General features: G+C 32.3%; 1 protein-coding gene across 1 annotated transcript in view; it reads left to right on the forward strand.

The window, feature by feature from the left end:
- The first annotated feature begins 7,734 nt into the window (after positions 1–7,734).
- LOC114325918 (PI-PLC X domain-containing protein 3) overlaps positions 7,735–20,885 on the forward strand; it is an 82,040-nt gene continuing 68,889 nt past the window's right edge. Inside the window, exon 1 of the mRNA XM_028274069.2 lies at positions 7,735–8,185. Within this exon, the coding sequence (XP_028129870.1) occupies positions 8,059–8,185 (127 nt within the window). The 5' untranslated portion in view covers positions 7,735–8,058. The remainder of the gene's footprint in view (positions 8,186–20,885) is intronic.

Below are 20,885 nucleotides of genomic sequence, written 5' to 3' on the forward strand. Positions count from 1 at the left end.
CTGTGTCTAGGTACACGCTAACGTGTACGCAAATAAAAAAGTTAGGTACATGCGAATTAAACTTCATCAAGCCAGTGACGTCATTATTAAGCGTGCGCGGTGACTTTATATTTTGGTACACGCTATTTTGATATTTTTAGTGTTTGTTGTTTGTTTGATAGAAAATATTTTTATTAAGGGAAGGGAAAGGGAAGCAAAACTATTCAGATGTTTCAAACTTAATTGTAATAAAACAATATGCATATAAAAGTATATACTCAGGTTAAGCAAAATAAATATTAGTTAACATGATATATACAAAATACTGCTAAAATAATTTTTATACGTAAGTTAATTATACCAGTTAATTTGGTGTTTATTTTTATTTATACAGGGAGTTGAACTTGTTACGATTTTCATAGAAAATTGGTTATAACTTTGTAAATATCCTGTATAACATAATAAACCTTTATATTTTTGTGATATGGAAGTTAAGAAGATTTCGAACATAAAATAAAATATAGGGTGTTCCATTTAAAAAACATAAGTTTGGTCCGCCAGTATATTATCGAACGCCCTGTAACATTCTAATTAATTTTAGTAATTTTGCAATATGAAGCTCAAAGTTTGCTAAAATTTTTGATACTAACTTTTATTGCTATCTATTACTATAGCGGATCTACTGAGCTTTATCACACTAATCAATCGCCCCGTATATTTTATCTTATTACTTCTGCTACCGTTAATCACGAATTTTTGTCTCTTATCTTTTTCATACTGTTTTAGAATGTTGTTAAACTCATTAAAAGAACTAAATATTTGTCCACACTCCATATAGTTAATTTAAAAAAAACACTAAACAAGTAAAAAATAAGGAAACTCTTTACAAATCAATATTAAAGTGTAAACATAACCCGATTAGACAAATTCTAACCACACTCTGACACTCGCGATACTTACAGATACTTAATACCACAGCATACACGCGGCTCAAATTAGCGTGTACCAAAAAACCCAGTCATAGTACACGCTAAATAATGACGTCACTGACTTGATGACGTTTAAGCGTGTACCTAACTTTTTTATTTGCGTACACGTTAGCGTGTACCTAGACACAGCGTTAAATTTAATACAAGTAGAGAAGATGGACTTAATCTCAATATGAAAAAAATAAATAACGTACTAGCCAGTAAGCTTGAAAGATTAAATACAGGTTTTTGGTTAACCAACAACTAATTGACAGACATACAAACAGAAACAGCCTCTCTATTAAAAATAAAACAACGTAAGTATAGGAAAAGCAAGACCAGCGTCCGATAAAGTTTCTTTTCAGAAGTCACTATTTAATATTGGTGCTAAAATCTCTACCATAAGATGCCATGCATTTTCTAAGTTACCTATTATAAGGAATATAATAACGTAAGCAAACTCTAGGCCTTTGAAATCTGGTGTTACAGATGCATTTTCAAGAGAAGTAAATACATTGCTGGTGTGGGAACGAAAAATCCTTCGAATGATACATGGCCCTTGCAGAGACAGCGTGACAAATGAATGGAGACGCAGATACAATAACTAGTTAGAGTCACGCTTAGGAATACAAAATCTAGACAGATATATAAAGGCCAATAGACTCAGATGGGCAGGGCATGTGATATGCAGTAACAACAACAGCCTTATAAGCAATTTGTTTTGGGAAAGACCAGATGAAAGAAGGTCTGTAGGACGGCCTAGGAAAATGTAGAGAGATGCAGTCAGAGAAAATCTGGAGAAGATGAAAGTACAGAGACAATGGGAAATAGTGGTACAATTTCGAAAAACATGGAAGGCAATAGTAACCGCGGCAAAGACTCGCGAGTTGGAACGCCATTACGCATGGAACGCGTTACACGCGAGAGTGTAACGGATGGTGAAGTCTTACGTAGAATAGGCAAGAAATTCGAAATTATTAAAATAATCAAAGAACGCCAATTAGAATATCTTGGCCATGTTATTAGGAATAAACAGAGATATGGCTTGTTGAAACTCACCCTTCAAGGTATTTGGAAAGAGCGGACCAGGGAGAAAAAGAATATCTTGGCTTCAAAACCTGAGCAATTGGTTCAATACATCTACAGCCGGACTATTCCGAATAGCAGCAAAGATAGGATAGCTATGCTGATCGCTAACATGCGGAAAGGATAGACACTGTAAGAGGAAGAATCAAGTCGATCTAAGATAGGGTGACCAAACGTCCCGTAAAAACGGAATTGTCCCGTTTTTTAACGATTTGTCCCGGGTCCCAAAAAGGGTCTCTGGACGCCTAAATATCACGTATTTACGTTGGGTTGATTTTATTAAATTTCTCTAGTAATATTAGTAATTATTTTTTGTAAATTGTTATAATATATTAAAAAAAAGAAAAAAATATAATAAAAAATATAAAAAAATAATATTAAAAAAAATAAGGGAAAAATATAAAAAAATATTATATACAGCGTGTCCCAAAAGTAGCGGAACGGTCGAATATTTCACGAACTAAACATCGGATCGAAAAACTGAAAAACACGTTTTTAATAATTTGTAAAAATATACCCAATAACACTAAACGCGATCCCTTACTCCACCCCCTGGAGGTGGGGTGGGAGGTAACTTTAAACTCTTAAATAAAAACCCCCAGTTTTATTGCAGATTTGCATTCCTTATGTAAAGGTAAGTAAGTTTTATTTGAGACATTTTTTCGAATTGTGTATAAATGACGCTATAATCGGAAAAAACCATTTATTTTGATACCATAGGTAAATTATAAAAACACTCTAATATCTCGAGAAATACACTTTCAAATGAAAAAACAAAAAACGTGTGTTTAATATTTTCCAACATCCTATCGAGTAACAACAAACCTGATTTTCCACCCCACCCCCTACAGATGGGGTGGGGGTTAACTTTAAAATGTTAAAAAGCAACCTATATTTTTTATTACAGATTTGGATTAATCATGAAAAATGAAGCAATATTTATTTGAAACATTTTTAGAGTTGTTGATAGATGGCGCTATAATTGGAAAAAGACGATTTATTAGCGCCATCTATCAACAATTCTAAAAATTGTTCCAAAAAAATGTTGCTTAATTTTTCACGACGAATCCAAATCTGCAATAAAAAATGAGGGTTGCTCTTTAAGATTTTAGAGTTACCCCCCACCCCACCTCCAGTTTGTGGAGTAGGGGGTCGTGTTAGATGCCACTCGATAGGTTTCTGAAAAATATTAAATACTTTTTTTTTTGTTTTTCATTTGGACTTGTATTTCATGAGATATTAGACCGTTTCTATTATTTACCTATGACACCAGGATAAATGGTTTTTTTCGATAATAGCGCCATCTATCCATAGTTCAAAAAATGTCTCGAGTAAAGGTTGTTTACTTTTACATAAGGAATCCAAAACTGAAATAAAATCTGGGGGTTTCCATTTAAGATTTCAAAGTTACCCCCACCTCACCTCTAGGGGGTGGAGTGGGGGGTCGTATTTTCTGCTGTTCGATAGATTTTTGAAAATTATTAAACAAGTATTTTTCAGTTTCCGATAATATGTTTATTTCGAGAAATATTCGACCGTTCCGCTACTTTTGGGACACCCTATTTGTAAAAAAATATATGAAAAAAATAATAGAAAAAAATAATAATTAAAAAAATATATTATAAAAAAAATATGTAGATGAAAATGAATGACGAACTTGGACAATCCATTGTAAAGCTTTCGAATTAAGTAGAGGGCTAAAGAAGAATGTTGCTGTTTTTGCTGGGGAACTCTGAGAATATCATTAAAAAAAAATAAAAAGAATATATTATAAAAAATTATTAAAAAATATACAGAAAATAGTTATTTGTTAGCAGAATTGTTTATTACAGATTAATATTAGTATTAGTTTTAGGATAAGATACGAAAAAATGACTAATAAAATAAAAAATAGTAAAATTGGCGAATGGATTTAGTGTCCGCAGTCATATAAATAAACCCAAATAAACAACAATAAATTTCTCTCTTTAATTCGTCTTCAATTTCGGATTTGTTTTTATTCTTATTTCTCCATCTCCTGTTACATTGTGGCCCAGTATTGTTCTCATTATTTTTATTTCAAATTTCAGAAGACTACCTTTCTCATTATTTTTAATCGTCGTCGTTTCCACCCCATATGTAACAACAGGTTTTATTAAGGTCTTGTTTAGGTTCATATTTGTTCTCTTACTTAGAGTATTGATTCTCAGCAGATTTCTATTCATTCCATATTTATGTTTTTTGCCTTTTAGAATTCTTTCCTCTGTTCTCTATTTTTCGGTTTTTCCTATTGATACTCCCAATTACCTAAAGGTAGTTTCAAATTTATGGTTCTGTGTTACTAGATATTTCTGAGTTGCTGTACGTATTTTATTTTGTGCTGGTTTATCTCCAGTCCTTTGCTTCCTTATCTAATTTTCCAACTGCTTTTATAAGTATCACCTTCGTCTTCGCTATGATGACTAGATCATCGGCATACACTACTAGTTAAAGTTGATCTCAAATAATGTTTTTGTTTGCGAAGTTTGTCTTCCTTATGATTACTTCCAATATCAGGTTAAATAGTGTCGGGGACATAGAGTCACCTTGTTTCGCGGCTTAGTTTACATCGATATCCTTACAAGTTGTTTCGTTAAAACTGATCCTTGCTGTGGTATTCTTTAAGCTCACTGTTAGCATTATTTCATTTTTTAGGAATTCCAACATTCTCTATATCCTCCATCCTTTCTTTATTCTGCTGCTCTCTTTGTCTTCAAATACGGTTTCTTCTTTTTGGTTTTTTTGTCGTCTTGTTTTAATGCTGGGTGTATTTTCGGTTGCTCTGACTTTTTTGTAACTTTGTTTTATTTTTTGGTTTTTTCTACCTCTTTCAACATCTTCCAGTGAAACCAGTCATTTTTCTTTTTTTTTTCTTGGTTACGTTAACCTTAACCTTGTTTCTCGCTTCTGTTTCGCAGTCTTGATCGTGCGTAAATTGAATAGGATTTATATGTCCCAAGTTAGTTAAAAGACCATGTTTCAATGATTACGTCTCGATGGAGGGCCCTCGGTTAGCTGGAGGGTATCGCCCTAAACCCTTTTTGGAAGTCGGTGTTTATGGGTTAACCCCCTTTTCCCACCCAGGGCATATGAAAATGTAACTTGTCTTTCACAAACAATACAAAAAAATTTCGGTGCCCAAGCCAACCCCTCCCCCCACTCCGAGGAAAATTCTAGGTGCGCTACTGCTCTTTGTGCTCCTTGGATGTGTCCCGTTTTTCAAGTTTATGATTTGGTCACCCTAATCTAAAAGCCATCCATCTATAATTCAGTCAATTTGTACTCTACGAGCTCCCTAGTGAGAAAGTTTTGGGGTAGTTCTGATTTCTTTCATTATATATGTATTTTGGGCTGCTGAATCTGAATATGAGGTTTGCGGACAAAGTTTCTTGACGGAACATTGAAAAAATCGCGAAAAAAGCGAAAGTTTCTGCTTTATTCCGATTTTTTGCTAAAATCTGGGAAATTATTAACTTTTAGTAAATGTTCTGTTAACAGAAATTAAAATACTTAAAATTCTCTACAAATATCACTATTCACTTTATTTTCAGACGTCTAAAGTGCAAGTTGAAAATTGTCAATTTTTAACGGTCTCGGCAAAACCCACTTTTTATATTCCAAAACTTTATTTGTTATTAGAATGCTGTAATTTGATAAATTTCTCCTAGTTTTCTGTACAAATAATAAATGTTATTTTATAATATGAATATGGTATTTCTCTTGTGACAGCTTTCATGAATCCATTCGATCCTAAGAGGCCGGGATGGTCTCTGCTTTTCCCTTAGAGCCACAGAAGATCAGGCACAGATGGACTCACAGTTTCAGTTGGTGTGAACATTTCCTTCGGATATGTTATCTTGATTTCTGATAAACCTTTTAGGTTTTGTCCTTTCAAAATGTATTAGTTGAACAGCTCCCTGACTTCCATAAACCTCAGGCGCGGGTTTAGTTTTTAACCGAGGAATGGACTGCTTATGAGCTACTGCATGTTTTGGTGCAATACAAGAAATGCCACCCATACGTGAAAAGTGTGGTTTAAGTCGAATGGTTTTGTAGCGGTAGTAAGGCCCAGATAATTCGTCTCATCATTCCTTTCAGAGTTGGCCGTTTTCTCTACAAAAACTACGGCTCAAGAAAATAGGTTGATGTAGTTTCCGCTTTGGGGTTTTGTTCATCCTATAGAGAAACTGTTCGCCTGGAAGTGTCAGCATTCGCAGGCGATCCGCAGAAAATTGACCTGCCGTGCTTTACACGGCAGGTTTACGAAAACGCTGATTTTAACGTACATAAAATCGACGGATACCACACTTTCCACGTCATGAGTGACATTTCTTGTATTGCACCAAAACATGCAGTAGCTCCTAACCAATACATTCCTCGGTTAAAAATAAAACCCGCGCCTGAGGTTCATGGAAGTCAGGGAGCTGTTCAACTAATTCTTTTTAAAAGGACAAAACCTCAAAGTTTATCAGAAATCAAGATAACAGATCCAAAGAAAATTTTCACACCAACTGAAACTGTGAGTCCATCTGTGCCTGATTTTCTGTGGCTCTAAGGAAAAAGCAGAGACATTCCCGGCCTCCTGGGATAGAATGGATTCATGTAAGCTGACATACCAAATGAACTAACATTTATTATTTGTATAGAAAACTAGGAGAAATTTATCAACTGACAGCATTCTAATAAAAAATAAAGTTTTGGAATGTAAAAAGTGGGATTGGTCGGACCATTAAAAATTGGCAATTTTCAACTTGCATTTTAGACCAAACGGTTCGTCTGAAAAAAAAAACCAAATACATAGTGATATTTTTAGGGAATTTTAAGTAGGTACTTTAATTTCTGTTAACAGACCATTTACTGAAAGTTAAGTGTTTTCGAGATTTAAGCAAAAAAGCGAGAAAAAACAGAAATTTTATGCTTTTTTCGCTATTTTTTCAATGTTCCGTCATGGAATTTTGTCCGCACACCTCATATTCGGATTCAGCAGCCCAAAATACATAAGAGTGTTTGGTACGTCGATGAACATTTTTTAAGGGATAATAGGGGACGCCATTTGCAACATTTTTTGCTAATAATTTATCGCTCAAACTGTTAAGGTTTCCGAAATAAACTTATTTAAAAATTATCTAGGCGTACTACCTCCCTGTTTTACGAATGGAATAAAAATGTAAAACTACAACACTGACTCTTCGCATACAATTTCCATCAGCTATCGTCATTCTTCGAACGCATAGCAAACAAAAAACAATCTACCTGCTATGCTAACAATCAATCTACCTGCTATGAAAGTGGTTTAACCAGAAACTACTAGAAGAAATCAGAAACTACCCCAAAACTTTCCTAGCCTAAACACAATTTTATTGAATTATTAATCCACATAGATTAATTACTAGGTACATGTCTCTCGTTGATGATTTTTGCGTAAAAATAGTAGTAAATGCAATAGCATCTAACTCGTATGGTAAAAAAATATTATTTTGTACCTAATCTTAAAATATTATTTACAATATTTAATATATTGTTTACTCAACACTTTTAAATAGGTAAAACTTACTAAACTTGACGTTTGATTTCTCAATTTAATACAATCTTACCAGTTAATTTAGATAAAAACTATTTCCTAACATCTACATAAATTTCCTGTAACCATTCAAAACTGACATAAGTAAATATCAAGTCACATAATATTACATTCGCATAATAGATAGATAACTGTTGTTAAATAACCTTCGGTTCCTATCTCTAGTCTGTATTCAACGTTACAACTCATTTGTGTTATGTTCCCTCCACAATGTCACGTGGTCTCCTACTCTACAGCCAGTTTTGTTCTTGAGTAAAATCGATTCGGTCACAATTATTACACTGTGTTTATCTGATTTTCCTTTGTATTTTCCTTAATATTATTCAGCAATGAATACAACTTTGGTATTTATAGCATCAGTCTCGTTTCGGAGCCAGCTAGAAAAGCATCGTCCATTGAAATTGACTTAACCTATAAATTTGAAATATGAATAACGTGGTTAGTTGTTATCAGGAAGATAGTGTGCCCGATTTGAGCGAAGATCTCGAAAATTGGATGTCGCGATTGCCGCACGAACTCCGGCAGACTCCAATTATTTATTTGGCTATTCCAGGTTGGTATTATTGCTTAACGTTTAGTTCTGATTTGTGATATGTCAAATTCAAAAGACAGATTTAAATATAATAGTAGGGGAGCGAAGTATGCTAAATGTACAGTCACTCGAGCGCTTTGGGGACCTATTGGGTTGTGAAGAGTAGGTCCTAAAACCAAAAAAAGTTAAGTAAAGTTTTCCATTTTAGTGGGGACTTTCCATTTTTAATTTAATTTTCCATTTCCAGCAATCGTTTTTTCCGATTATAGCGCCATCTATCCATAATTTGAAAAAATGTTTCGAATAAAAGTTGCTTATTTTTAGGTAAAGAATCCAAATCTGGAATAAAAATTTGGGGTTCCTATTTAAGATTTTAAAGTAACCCCCATCCCACCTCCGTGGGGGGTCGTTTGGTACCATTCGAAAGATTTTTCAAAAATATTGATTAAGTGTATTTTGGAGTTGTTCGATCTAATGTATATTTTGCGAAATATCGCGGGATTTGTATTTAAAATTTTAAATTTAACTCCCACCCCTCTCCGTGGGGGTCATGTTTGCTATCATTCGATAGATTTTTGAAAAATATTGAACACGTATTTTTTAGTTTTTCGATCTAACGTTCATTTTGCGAATTATTCGCTTTTTTTGTGAAATTTTTAACTCGCCCATTTCCTTACGTCCAGCTCAAATCGTCAGATTTTTAAATATACACTGTTTTGCATGTCCTTAACTTACCTTATCTTAATCTGACAATTTCGAGTATTTTTAAGGATAGATTTTTTTTTCGGGCCACCCTTAACGAACTCCCCTGTGGTAAGAGCTAATATATGGTAATATATGGTAGAGGTACATCTGCAGGGCACCAGGTTTCTCCCCATATGATAATATGACGCGCTCGAGTAACTGCAAAAATCCCCGCTTGAGCTCCCCTACCATAAAATACTTACCTACTTCCAGATAATACCTATTTGTTAAATACATGCTATTATTTAAAATAGTTCAAATTAACGATAATTTTTATTAACATGAAGACTGCGAACAACTACAACGTTTTAAATCAATGCACATCAACACGTAAATTATGCTTTTTAAACGCTTTTCTCTATACTAAATTTACAATCAAGATGCAGTAGAAATAAACAAACCAAGACACGTTAAATGCTACTAGGAGCACTCACGATTCATAATTTACAATGTATATACGGTTATGCTCTACTTTTTCTATTTATTTAGATTAATTAGCAAATTCTTAATTTAATTGATTATCCAATTATTTTATTTATTGCCTATGTAAAAACACAACTAAATTCCAATTAAATTTTCCAATCAATTTTATTCTCAGGGCTAATTTAGTATTTGATACAATACCTGTGATGTGTGGCTTCTAGTATTTCTAGTTGCTTACTTCTTCCAGGGTAGAAACAGGGAAATTGAAAACACTCAAAATCTTATAAATGTAATCTATTGTTTTTATCAATTAAGCCGTGTACATATGATTCAAAAAATACTAAAATTTAACTTTGTTGCAACAATCTCTAACTTAATAAATTCAAACTCTAACTCTGATATCTCCTTGTTTTGACAAAAATATTTATTTAATTAATTTCTTATTTACTCATACTAAATTGAATTAATTTTACTTTTCTTCTTTTGAATTGATTTCTCAAATTTGAAATGACTAACTGCGTTAAAAAAATTGTTCAATAAACAAATAAACAAATATGGTTTTGATATAAATAAATTTTCTCCATTCAGAGAAATGATTTGACTAACCTTTTATTCTTCACTCCCTCGTTTTCTGGATTGCGCCGTCCTTGATTCTCTCAACACGTACTCTCTGGTTGTTGCGAAAAAATCCCTCTCGTCAAAACTGCTTCCAAGAAAAACACACAGGACTTGCTCGAATATCTTGTGCACAAACGTATAATAATCAGCTACTCGTTCTAGACAAAACAAAGGAATCTCCCTCGGACCAGGAAAATTAACTCTTCAACCGGTCGACGATTTGGTTTCAACTTGATTCTGCTCGCAAAGGCCGATCACACCACTCTACACTAATTATACACTTTTACAACTCGACTGCCTTCTTCAGATGTCAATTTCACAGTATCTTTATTTTTCTCTTAAATCCATACTCTCACATCCATTATCCCTTCTCCTGATATTTTCCATCCAATAAACAACAACCTCTCTCAAACCATTTATTTCTTAAGAAACCAAATATCCTTCCATATAACTTTCCCAATTTGTCAAATTTCAAATAATATCGTAATTAGTTCTTTACTACTTTCTACTTTTAAAACTAAAAACTAATACAGTTTGTTTACCACATTAAAATACCTTCCCGGAAGAATCTTAAAACCGTCTTTGTTTTCGACCACGATGTCCAACTCTCTAATCACCGCAATGTTTGTTCATTGTCCCGTGCATTTCGTCGAATCACTTATTAGTCGTTTCACTTTTTCCCGAAACACTTGCTTAATAGCAAAATTAAATTCTAAACAATGTTGGTGATATACAGGGTGATGAAAAACTATGATTTTATGGTCGTTGATATAAATTTAATTTTTTTTTAATTTTCTTAAAAAAAATTCCACAACAATACATACATTGTAAATCCCAAATCATGATTTCCAAAGTTTATACATTGTAAATTATGATTCGGGAGTGCTCTTAGTAGCATTTAACGTTAACGTGTCTTGGTTTGTTTATTTCTACTGCATCTTGAATGTAAACTTAGTATAGTTCAATCGTTTGGGTCAAATTTTTAGACGTTAATTTGCACTGCCTTTTCTTCAATGCAAATGAATGAAAATTTGCAGACGTATGCACTCGCGGCAACAATACACAAATAATCAATAAAAAAAATTATGTTTATTAATTGTTTAAATAAAACAAAACGATTTTATTGGAAAATGCTTAAATTCTCTTGTTTTTTACAATGTAGAAACTTGAAACTTTTACAGATCGTAGGTAATTGTATAAACTATACAAGCCGACAAGCCAGTGCTGGCGCGTGACCTTGAGCGAAAATACACAGCGACAAATGCAGAATACGAGAAGGTCAGCCGCCACCTTTCGCTTGTCGATCTGTACATAATTTCACTTTTTACGTTAATTGTTTACGTTATGCTTCATAAATAAACAATAAAGTTTAAAAATGTTTGCCTATTCCGATCACTTTTTATGTTTGTACATCATGTTTTTAAAAATCCTAAGCGTTTGAACGCTCATATCTTTGTTTCTATACTCACGGACAAAAATATTGCATAAGCATGTGGAATGAAATTTTTTGTTCTTTTTTCCTTAGCCATCTGTATCAGAGAAATAGGATTTCTTTTCCGAATGCGATGTTTTTAAAGTGTCATATAAATTCTATAATCGGATTTAAATCTGATCTGGGCTTTCTGCTGGCCAGTATAATTTTTAAATTGGATCTAATCAAGGTAAGTCTTCATTATGCTAACGACATGAAGACGTGCATTAACAGCAATATGGCATCTCCAATATGGCTTTCAAATGGCAATACATGATCTTCTTAAACGTTTTCAATGTACATATTAGCTGGCATTCGCCTAATCACCTCCACGTGTTCGGTATGTCCTTTCAAAGCAATATCGCTCCATAGCACTATACCGCCGCCACCAAAACTAACGCTCTGCATGAGGTTATAACTTACATACTTTTCGCTAACTCTTCTGTAGAGGAAGTTTTGTAAATCTTGCTTCCATATGATGAACGCTATGCCAGATGTAACCTCATACAGAGTGTTAATTTTGGTGGTGGTGGCATAGTGCTATGGAGGGGTATTTCTTGGAAAGGAGATACCGAACTTGTGGAGGTGATTGGGTGAATGACAGCTGATATGTAGATTAAAAACATTTTAGAAGATCATGTTTTGCCATATGCCAGCCATATTGGATAACAAATTCGTGTTAATGCACCATGACGCAGGTCTTCATCTTGGTAGAATAGTGAATACTTACCTTGATGAAATTCAATTTAAAAATTATCTTGGCCGCCATATAGCCCATATCAAACTTAAATGCGAATATACCATTTATATGATACTTTAAAACATCACACTCGGAAAAGAAATCCTATCCCTATGACACTGGCGAGAGCACAAAAAAGTTTTATTTCACACCTTAATTTTAAAATATGCAATAATTTGTCCATGAGTGTATAAACATCGGCGCTTATTCGTGTCAAATTTCAAGACGATACGAAACAAAACTTCAACCAAAACTCGAATTCAAAAAATTAGTTGGGTTTTATCGTAGTATTAGAAAAACCGTCGGTAGAAAATCGTGCTACAACTAACACTAGAATTCGTTTTGGCATATTAACTCAAAATTTGTTACGAACCTTTAATGGATGGAGTGGAAACTAACAGGGTCTACACCGTGAAATAGTAAAGCATTAGAAGAAATAGATGGAAAGACTACGAAAACTATAATAGTGTAAATAATGATTTTGATTAAATGTATCAAATGTTGAAATAAATGCAAAAAATATGTCTATCGCTTACATCCTGTTTTTAAACATGACGATATATTTTAATGTTTGAAAAGTGAAAGAAATAAAAAAGTAAAAAAAAACATGAAAAAAATTTTTTAAGAAACGCTTTTCTTCAGTTGTGAGTGACTAAAATTAAAAATATTATAAAAAAATCAACTAAAAAGCAAAAAATAAAAAAAATCCATACTCGAAGAATTATTCGAAAAAAACTGTTACGACAGATTAAATATACAAAAATCCCATACATTCGTTAAAAAAATTGAAAAAACCTAACACATCCGTTAAAGAAAAGCGTGTATTCAATAATTTATTGTAACAAAAGCATAACAATCATTTATTCTAACTATCGACGACCGGTTTCGCTCTCTATAATATGCAGAGCATCTTCAGGTCAACGGTTACAAGTCACTAAATGCTACAAATAAAAACCAGAGTTAGAACAATGTCTGGTTATAAAATATGCTAAAAAGATCCATAAGATCAAGCCAATATTGAACAATATACATAAAAGGTTATTAAGACAACAGACAAATACATATGCACGTACACAAAACGGCAGCAACAAATGCACTCATGTCTACAAAAACATGTAAATGTATGCAGTCTGAATTATGCAATGATAACGTGTTGTATTGTACCCTCGGAGATCCGTGGAAAAAATTTACACCCAAAATAACAAAATTCAGTTTGGCAACACTGTGTAAATGTTGATAGTAACATATCCTTTTTAAGATAAACACAACTGTAATTTAGTCCAAACAAATTAATATATTTTTTTGCCAACAAAAATGAGATTTTTCAACCAAATAATGTTTCAAATATGATGTGCAAAATAATTTTTAATTGGGTTCTGCTAATGGGCTTGCTCTTTTTGTCATTAAAGTAAAAAAAAAAACTTAAAATTTCACTCATTAAATCAATTTTGTCCGGTTATCGTCTTAATTATTTTAACTGTACTAATATCCGTCGAGTAATTCTGAATGATTAATAGGTTTGTTAAGACATTTTATCTGTAGCGGCTTCTGGAATATCTTAAAAATATCGAATTTCATTGATAAAATGCACATATCCCATCTATCTTCGCTTCGACTTTACTCACATTCCACTACAATGGGCTCCTTATAGACGGAAAATGTTGTAAAGGTCAACAAGTATATTATGGAAAAGTTCTTGAGGGTGACGAGATAAGTGGCGAGAGACAGCCAACAAATCTATGTTTGTTATTTTGTTTGTGAAGTAAATTAAAAGTGAATGTCATAATATATACAATTTTAATATGTACCGGTTTTAAAAAAAATTAAATTTTTTTTAAATAATTAAAAAAAATTCTAAACCTTTACATATTAAAATTTTATATATGACATTCACGTTTAATCTACTTCACAAACAAAATAACAAGCATATATTTGTTTGCTGTCTTTCGTCACTTATCTCACCACACTCAAGAACTTTTCTATATACTTGTTAACCTTTACAACATTTTCCGTTTATTTCACCATATCCCCATTGGTATACTTTGAGCAATTAATCATGTTATTGAATACTCAAGAAGGAGCCCTTTGTAGCGGAATGTAAGTACAACACGTTATCATTGCATACTTACAGACTGCATACATTTACATGTGTTTGTAGACATGAGGGCGTTTTTTGCTGCCGTTATGTGCACGTGCATATGTATTTGTCTGTCTTAATAACCTTTTATGCATATTGCTCAATATTGGCTTGAACTTTAGATCAACATAGTGAAGGGCCATAAGCTGTAGTACTTGGGGCATAAAATGAGAAATCAAGGCAGATTCTAGCTATTCCAATGCATTTTACAAGGTAAAATTGAAGAAAAAAGGCCCCAGGACAAAGAAGAATATCCTGACTTGCTAATCTGAGAGCATTGAATCGAAAGACCTCAACACAACTATTCCGTATAGCAACCAACAAAGTCATCATAGCCAGAATAATCGCCAACGTTCGGAACGAACAGACACCCTAAGAAGAAGAATTAAGATGAAGTATATCGTGCTCTTTATCAAACATCTCTATCTCTGGGCAGCTTTCCGCCAACCATGTTTCTTTCACCCCGTTAATCATCTCCGTTATTGATTTGTGTCTTCTTGAGAAGACACGTCTGTCTAGTTGAGAAGTTTTAAGACGAGTCAGTAGCGCTAAACGAAACACCTATGCCGTGTGTTCTAATATGTGATGATTTTATTGCCAAAACTGGCAGTAGCACATGTGTTGAAACATCTATAGGAAAATTCCAGTGAGAACAACGTAACTAAACAGGTGAAACCCTGGGTGGGTTTCTTCTTCAGAATAACTTATTCCAAATGAACAGTGTCCTCCACAATAACTACGAATAAGATAGATTTGGCAGAGCCCGAATAGCACAACCAAAAACGAACTAGACTATATAATTAACAACAAAAGAGAAATTGTCCAAGATGTGACTGTCCCAAACAACTTATAGACATGTTAGTGGTCTTTGTGTGGTATGCGATAAAATATGTTTAGACAAGTAAAGACATCGATTATTGAGAAAAAGTGAAATACACACATGGGCACTACCCAGTAATATCAAAATATACAAAAAGACCTTGAGACCAAATTAAGTTCAAATACAAGGACATTCCCTTACGAATATATAAATTTTATCAATGAATGCATTATACAAACTATCCGATAAAGTCAAAAGAAACATTAACAAAAAATAAAGAACGAAGAGAAACTCAGCACTGAAACCAAAACCCTATTGAAATATTATAGAAAATTAAAGAGAATATAAACACAAATAAACAAGAAATAAGGAAAATGAGTCAATATGTACACAAATCAGTCAGAGAATATTTGAGGAAATAACGAAAAAATCCAATAAACTATACATGCAAATAAAAGCTTGAAGGTACTTCAAAGAAAATTAAAAACTAATGGCAGATATAACGCTTAGTGAAATCAGACAAGCAACGGATAAGATGAAAAACATTAAATCACCAGGAGATGCTGAACTCTTTATGAAATCCCTCAAGAACGTTGGCGAGATTCTTATCCTTAAAATATAAAAAATTTTAATTTGTTATTACGAAAGTCCGGCTAACTCGGACCGCTTACGAAAAAAGTATTACTACGTTCATTCCGTAACGTTTGTCTCTAACCACACTTTTATATCTTTCTCATAGAACATACTAAAAGACAGCTGCATAATCTACAATGAGGGGCACAATTTGTGGAATAAGTCTTATTTTTAATCACATAGAAAGCAAAAAAAAATAAAAATTTATTTCTAGGAATGGGGTCATTTTTGCTACCTTAACAGGGGATACCCGTTGACACAAGACAACATAATTTTTATAACCTATACTTTTCTGCCTCGTGGCTGCCTCTTGACAATATCCATTTGCGTTTCGCATAAATTAAATGATTAAATTAGATATTTTGATTATTTATTTTAAGCGGAAAGCAATTTTTATTTGTCAAATAACCATCTTTTTTCTTTTGTCCGACAACAGTAACATGTACTTTATATTAATCAAATTACTAAATACTTCTTGTTGTGCCAATTAATTTATTTCAAAAAGTAGTTTTGTGACCATCCTGTATAAATAATTAGCTTAATATTTATATTACTTCATAGACAATTGAACAATATTTGCTTCGATTGCTTCATCACGACCGGATGGATAACGTACTAGTATGATGACAAAAAATCATACATAATTTAAAAATAAAAATCGACTTGTTTCGAGATTTGTCTCATAACTCGCATTCTTGAAAAAATAAATTTTTCTACGGCCGTGCTAAAAGAGCCACTTTCACGCAAGCATTTCTTTTCCGAAAATTGCACTTTCCCGCACGGCGTGCGTGAAAGTAAATTTTCCCGCACAGCGTGCGGGAAAGTAAAATACCTTGTAATATAGCAATACATGCAATAAACTAATATTTAGATATTATTTACTAATTTATTTCAAATTTATCTTATTGTGTTCATGTTTTAATGAAATTAGGGCGATTATTTCATTCATTGGAGATTCTGACCAATAGAAAGCTACAGAAATAAAAATTAAACTGATAATTTTTGATAATATCCCGTCGTCAAGCATACTACGTCAGATGCCCTTCGTTGCTACGAAAAAATACATTCAGTTACATTAATGACAATTAATTTTTTAAAAATTATAAAAGTGATGACTTTCAACCGTCAATATTTATAACAACTGTGTGTTTAATTGTACTAATTTATACTTACATAAATAAATTACAATAAAATTTTGGTTTTGAACAGTTTTATTCATGAAATAATCGCACCAAATTGCACTCAATCTCTAAAATTTTTATCGAATTTTTGTCCTCGTGACACTTTGACATAATTTCACTCCCCTTCGGGTCGTGAAATTAAAACTGTCAAAGTGTCACTCGGGAAAAATTCAATAATTTTAGAGCTCTTGTGCAATTACTACTGAGAATTCGATGAAATAAAATTATTTTGACATAATATTTAAAAGTCAGATCAGTAGACAATTACAATGGTTTTGAATCGTCGTCATGGAAACCAATATCGGTGTCGTGGTAATCCATTATATTGAAAGTTTGGTTTTGACAACCTTGTCAAAGAATTAATTTGTGTATTTTCACTTATAAATAATAAAAATTGATATAACTCTATTTTTTGTGGCTTTTTTCCAAACGTACGGCCCTAGAAAAAATATTGTTCCTAACTCATGCGGAAAGTGTCTTCCCCGCACTCGACTGCTTGCCCGAACTCCGCTATCGCGTCGTTCAGGTCAACTGCAGTCTCGTGCGTGAAAGTATCACTTTCCGCACTAGTTAGGAAAATAAGTATTTATTCCATAATTTTACATCTGACTGTAACAGGGCCACTTTATCCATTAGGCAATATAGGCAGCTGCCTAGGGCGGCACACTATGAGAGGGCGGCAAAAATACTGTATAAAAAATATTTGTATATAAAAATTATCTATCTGGGTTCTGTCATTAAAGAGTATGAAGCTCTTTCAAATTACTTTACCGCAAGGAAGCCAAAAAATTGTGCCTAAATATAACATAAAGAAATAAGAAAAAGAAATTCAATTTGACGAGGGGGCCGATGATGAACTAAACTTTTCAGGTAGTGATGAGATGAAAATCCACACATTCTGTGTTATAATCGACACTTTGATAAGAGACCTGAATAGACGTCTGGAATCATATCGACTTATTTATCAACGTATTCGTGTTATTAACAGATTTACCAAAATTAAGCAATGAAGAAATTATTACAGAAGCTGAAAATCTGATACAAAATAAAGACGGCCAAGATACATCGTTCATAAATGAATGCATTCACTTAAAGTGTCATTTGGATATCACAATAAAATCACCAATTGACATATCTTAATACTTATTTAAAGAAGAGTTAGTGCAGTCAGTGAAGGTGGATATGAGCTATTACCTCCGATGTCGTTGAACTTCCATAGATTTGCATGAACATTGGTGAGTGGTTAGAGGATATCTCAAAGAACAAAGATGACATGGTGTCAACTTGCGCTTTTACCATGGGGGTGGATGCCACCTCTTTTTGGGGCTGAAAATCATTTTATTAAAAATATCCCCAGAACTCGATAGAAGGACAAATTTTAAGCAAAATTTGTTACATAAAGTTATTAAAATAAATCAATACTTTTTGAGTTATTAAAGATTAAAGATTTTAATTTTTCGTGAAAAAATGCATGTTTTTTACCGATTTTTCATAAATAATCCAAAAACTAAAATATTTTACAAAAAAATTATTATTACCAAAATTAAAGCTAATAGGAAACGAAATAAACTCCTTACTGGAAAAACCTTTTAATGTTAACTAAAAGTGAGTTATTATAGGTAACTGAATGTATATTTTTTTCGGCGAGTATTCAAATCTAAGTATTCAAGCTTAAATAACGGAAAATGATGTATTTTATAACAAACCTTATTAAACATTTGTCAAAGTACTTAGAAATATCTATCAAATGAGAGCCCGAACAAGTTGATAGCATTAAAATTTATGCACCAAATATTTTTTTTTAATTTATCTTTTAAATTTTTTTCCAAAAAAGTTATTGTTTTTTTTAAATAACTCCGTTAATTGTTAAGATATATTTAATTTTAAATTAATTTTAATGTCTATTAAATCACATTGAATTTAATCTTTTAAACCCCTTACTTTTTTTAAATAAAAGGTTAAATGGCCCCGGTTACATGGATGTTGCAGCAAAATTTAAACTTTAAACGTTTCTATCTCTGTTATTTTTTACACTACAGAAATAGTAAAAAGGTAAAATATTTGATAAAGAAAAAACTAAAATTTGGTTAAACATATATCACTTTTTACGGATATTGAGTATTTTTGGAGTTATTATCCAAAGAATATGAAAATTACGATAATTTTAAAAGTTCCGATTTTTTTAAATGACATGTTTTTCAAAAATATGCATTCTACACCGGTCAAAATTGTTGAAATCATTACGTATGCTAATATTCTTCTTAGGATTACTATAAATTTTGATTTTTGTGGAAATGGCGTATGTTTTATTTTTCACTTTTTCCTAAAAAGTTCTAAGGTTCTCGTATTTCCATCATAACTTCCTTAATTGTGACACTATTAAATTCTACTGGAGCTCAATTTGATAGGTACTCCGAAGTACTTTTACAAGTGCTTAGCCGGCATATTTTATAAAATGCATCGTTTTCCCGTTATTTAAGCTTTAATACTTAGATTTGAGTACCCGTCAAAAAAATATACATGCAATTACCCATAACTCACTTTAAATTAACATTAGTTTAGTTATTTAAGTGAGGAGTGTGTTCAGCTTTTTATTATCTTCAATTTTGGTAATAATAACTTTTTTGTAAAAGCTTACAGTTTTCGAGTCAAACGCAAAAAAACAGATTTAAAACATGCATTTTTTTACGAAAAAATTAAATCTGTGATCTTTAATAACTCAAAAAGTATTGATTTAAATTAATAACTTTATATAACAAATTTTGCTTAGAATTTGTCTCTCTATCGATTTGTGGTATTATTTTTTTCACCCACACGTAAAGTGGTAGTTTTCACCACCACGTGAAATCGCAAGTTGGCATCATGTTACCTTTGTTCCTTGAGGTATCCTCTAAGTACTCACCAATTTTCATGAAAATCGATGGAGGTTATCCGAAATCGGAGGTGAAAACCTTCAGTGACTGCACTAAGTGGATTGAAAGATATTTTCCCTAATTTTGACATTGCTTTGCACATTTATTGGTGCTTCCCAGTTGCCAACGTATCCGCTGAAAGGTCATTTTCGAAAATGTTAAGAATTAAAAATAATTTCCCATCAAGTATGACTCAAGAACGTGTTAACAATTTGTCGATTTTGTCAAGAACAAAATTTTTTTTTTGAAAAGAAGTCTCTGATGTGATCGAGCTGGAATGACAATTTTTTCTTTTACATATAGGTTTATAAATATCGTAGTTTAAATCCATTTTTAGTGTAGTCTTATTTAAGTAAAAATTTCTGCAATTTTTTTTTCACAAAAATGGTACATGTTTGAAGGGCGGCTACCAGAGAATTGCCTAGGGCGTCAATTGACCTAAACGCGGCCCTGGACTGTAATAGAACAGACACAATTTAACCTTTACTTAATATCAAGATCTGCCTAAATTATATTTTTCTATTGTTAATGACCTTGGTATTTCCTGGTTATTTACGTTTTTTGTTACTGTTTTAACAACATCTAAGAGACGTCCTACTTCCTTTGTTGTGTGTAGCAGTAATTAACCTAGATGATTCATGTTACATATTTAATTGACACTAAAGTACGTTATAATTAATCTATCTATAATATAAATTATTAGAGCTCGTAGGGAAGAAAAAGTTTACTTACCTACTGATCTAAATTTATTTATTGCATAATTTATTTGTTTGTCTCTAGGAAGATGTAAAATATGCAAGCTTAGTCATCGATTTAACTGGTTATTATTTAAGATGCTAAAAATCAATTAAATTGCATACATTAAAAAATTATGCAATGAAGAGGTGGGCACAACAGTTTAAAAAAATAAAATAACCGGACAAAATAACATGTTTTGAAACTGTTTTCTTGGGGCATGCTTATAAAAGACTATTTTATGTAGAATTAAACCACAATAATTAATTGTAGTAATAATTCCATTTTACAACCCACACCAACAGATG

This window comes from Diabrotica virgifera, chromosome 4 (assembly GCF_917563875.1).
Source record: "Diabrotica virgifera virgifera chromosome 4, PGI_DIABVI_V3a".
NCBI lineage: Eukaryota > Metazoa > Arthropoda > Insecta > Coleoptera > Chrysomelidae > Diabrotica > Diabrotica virgifera.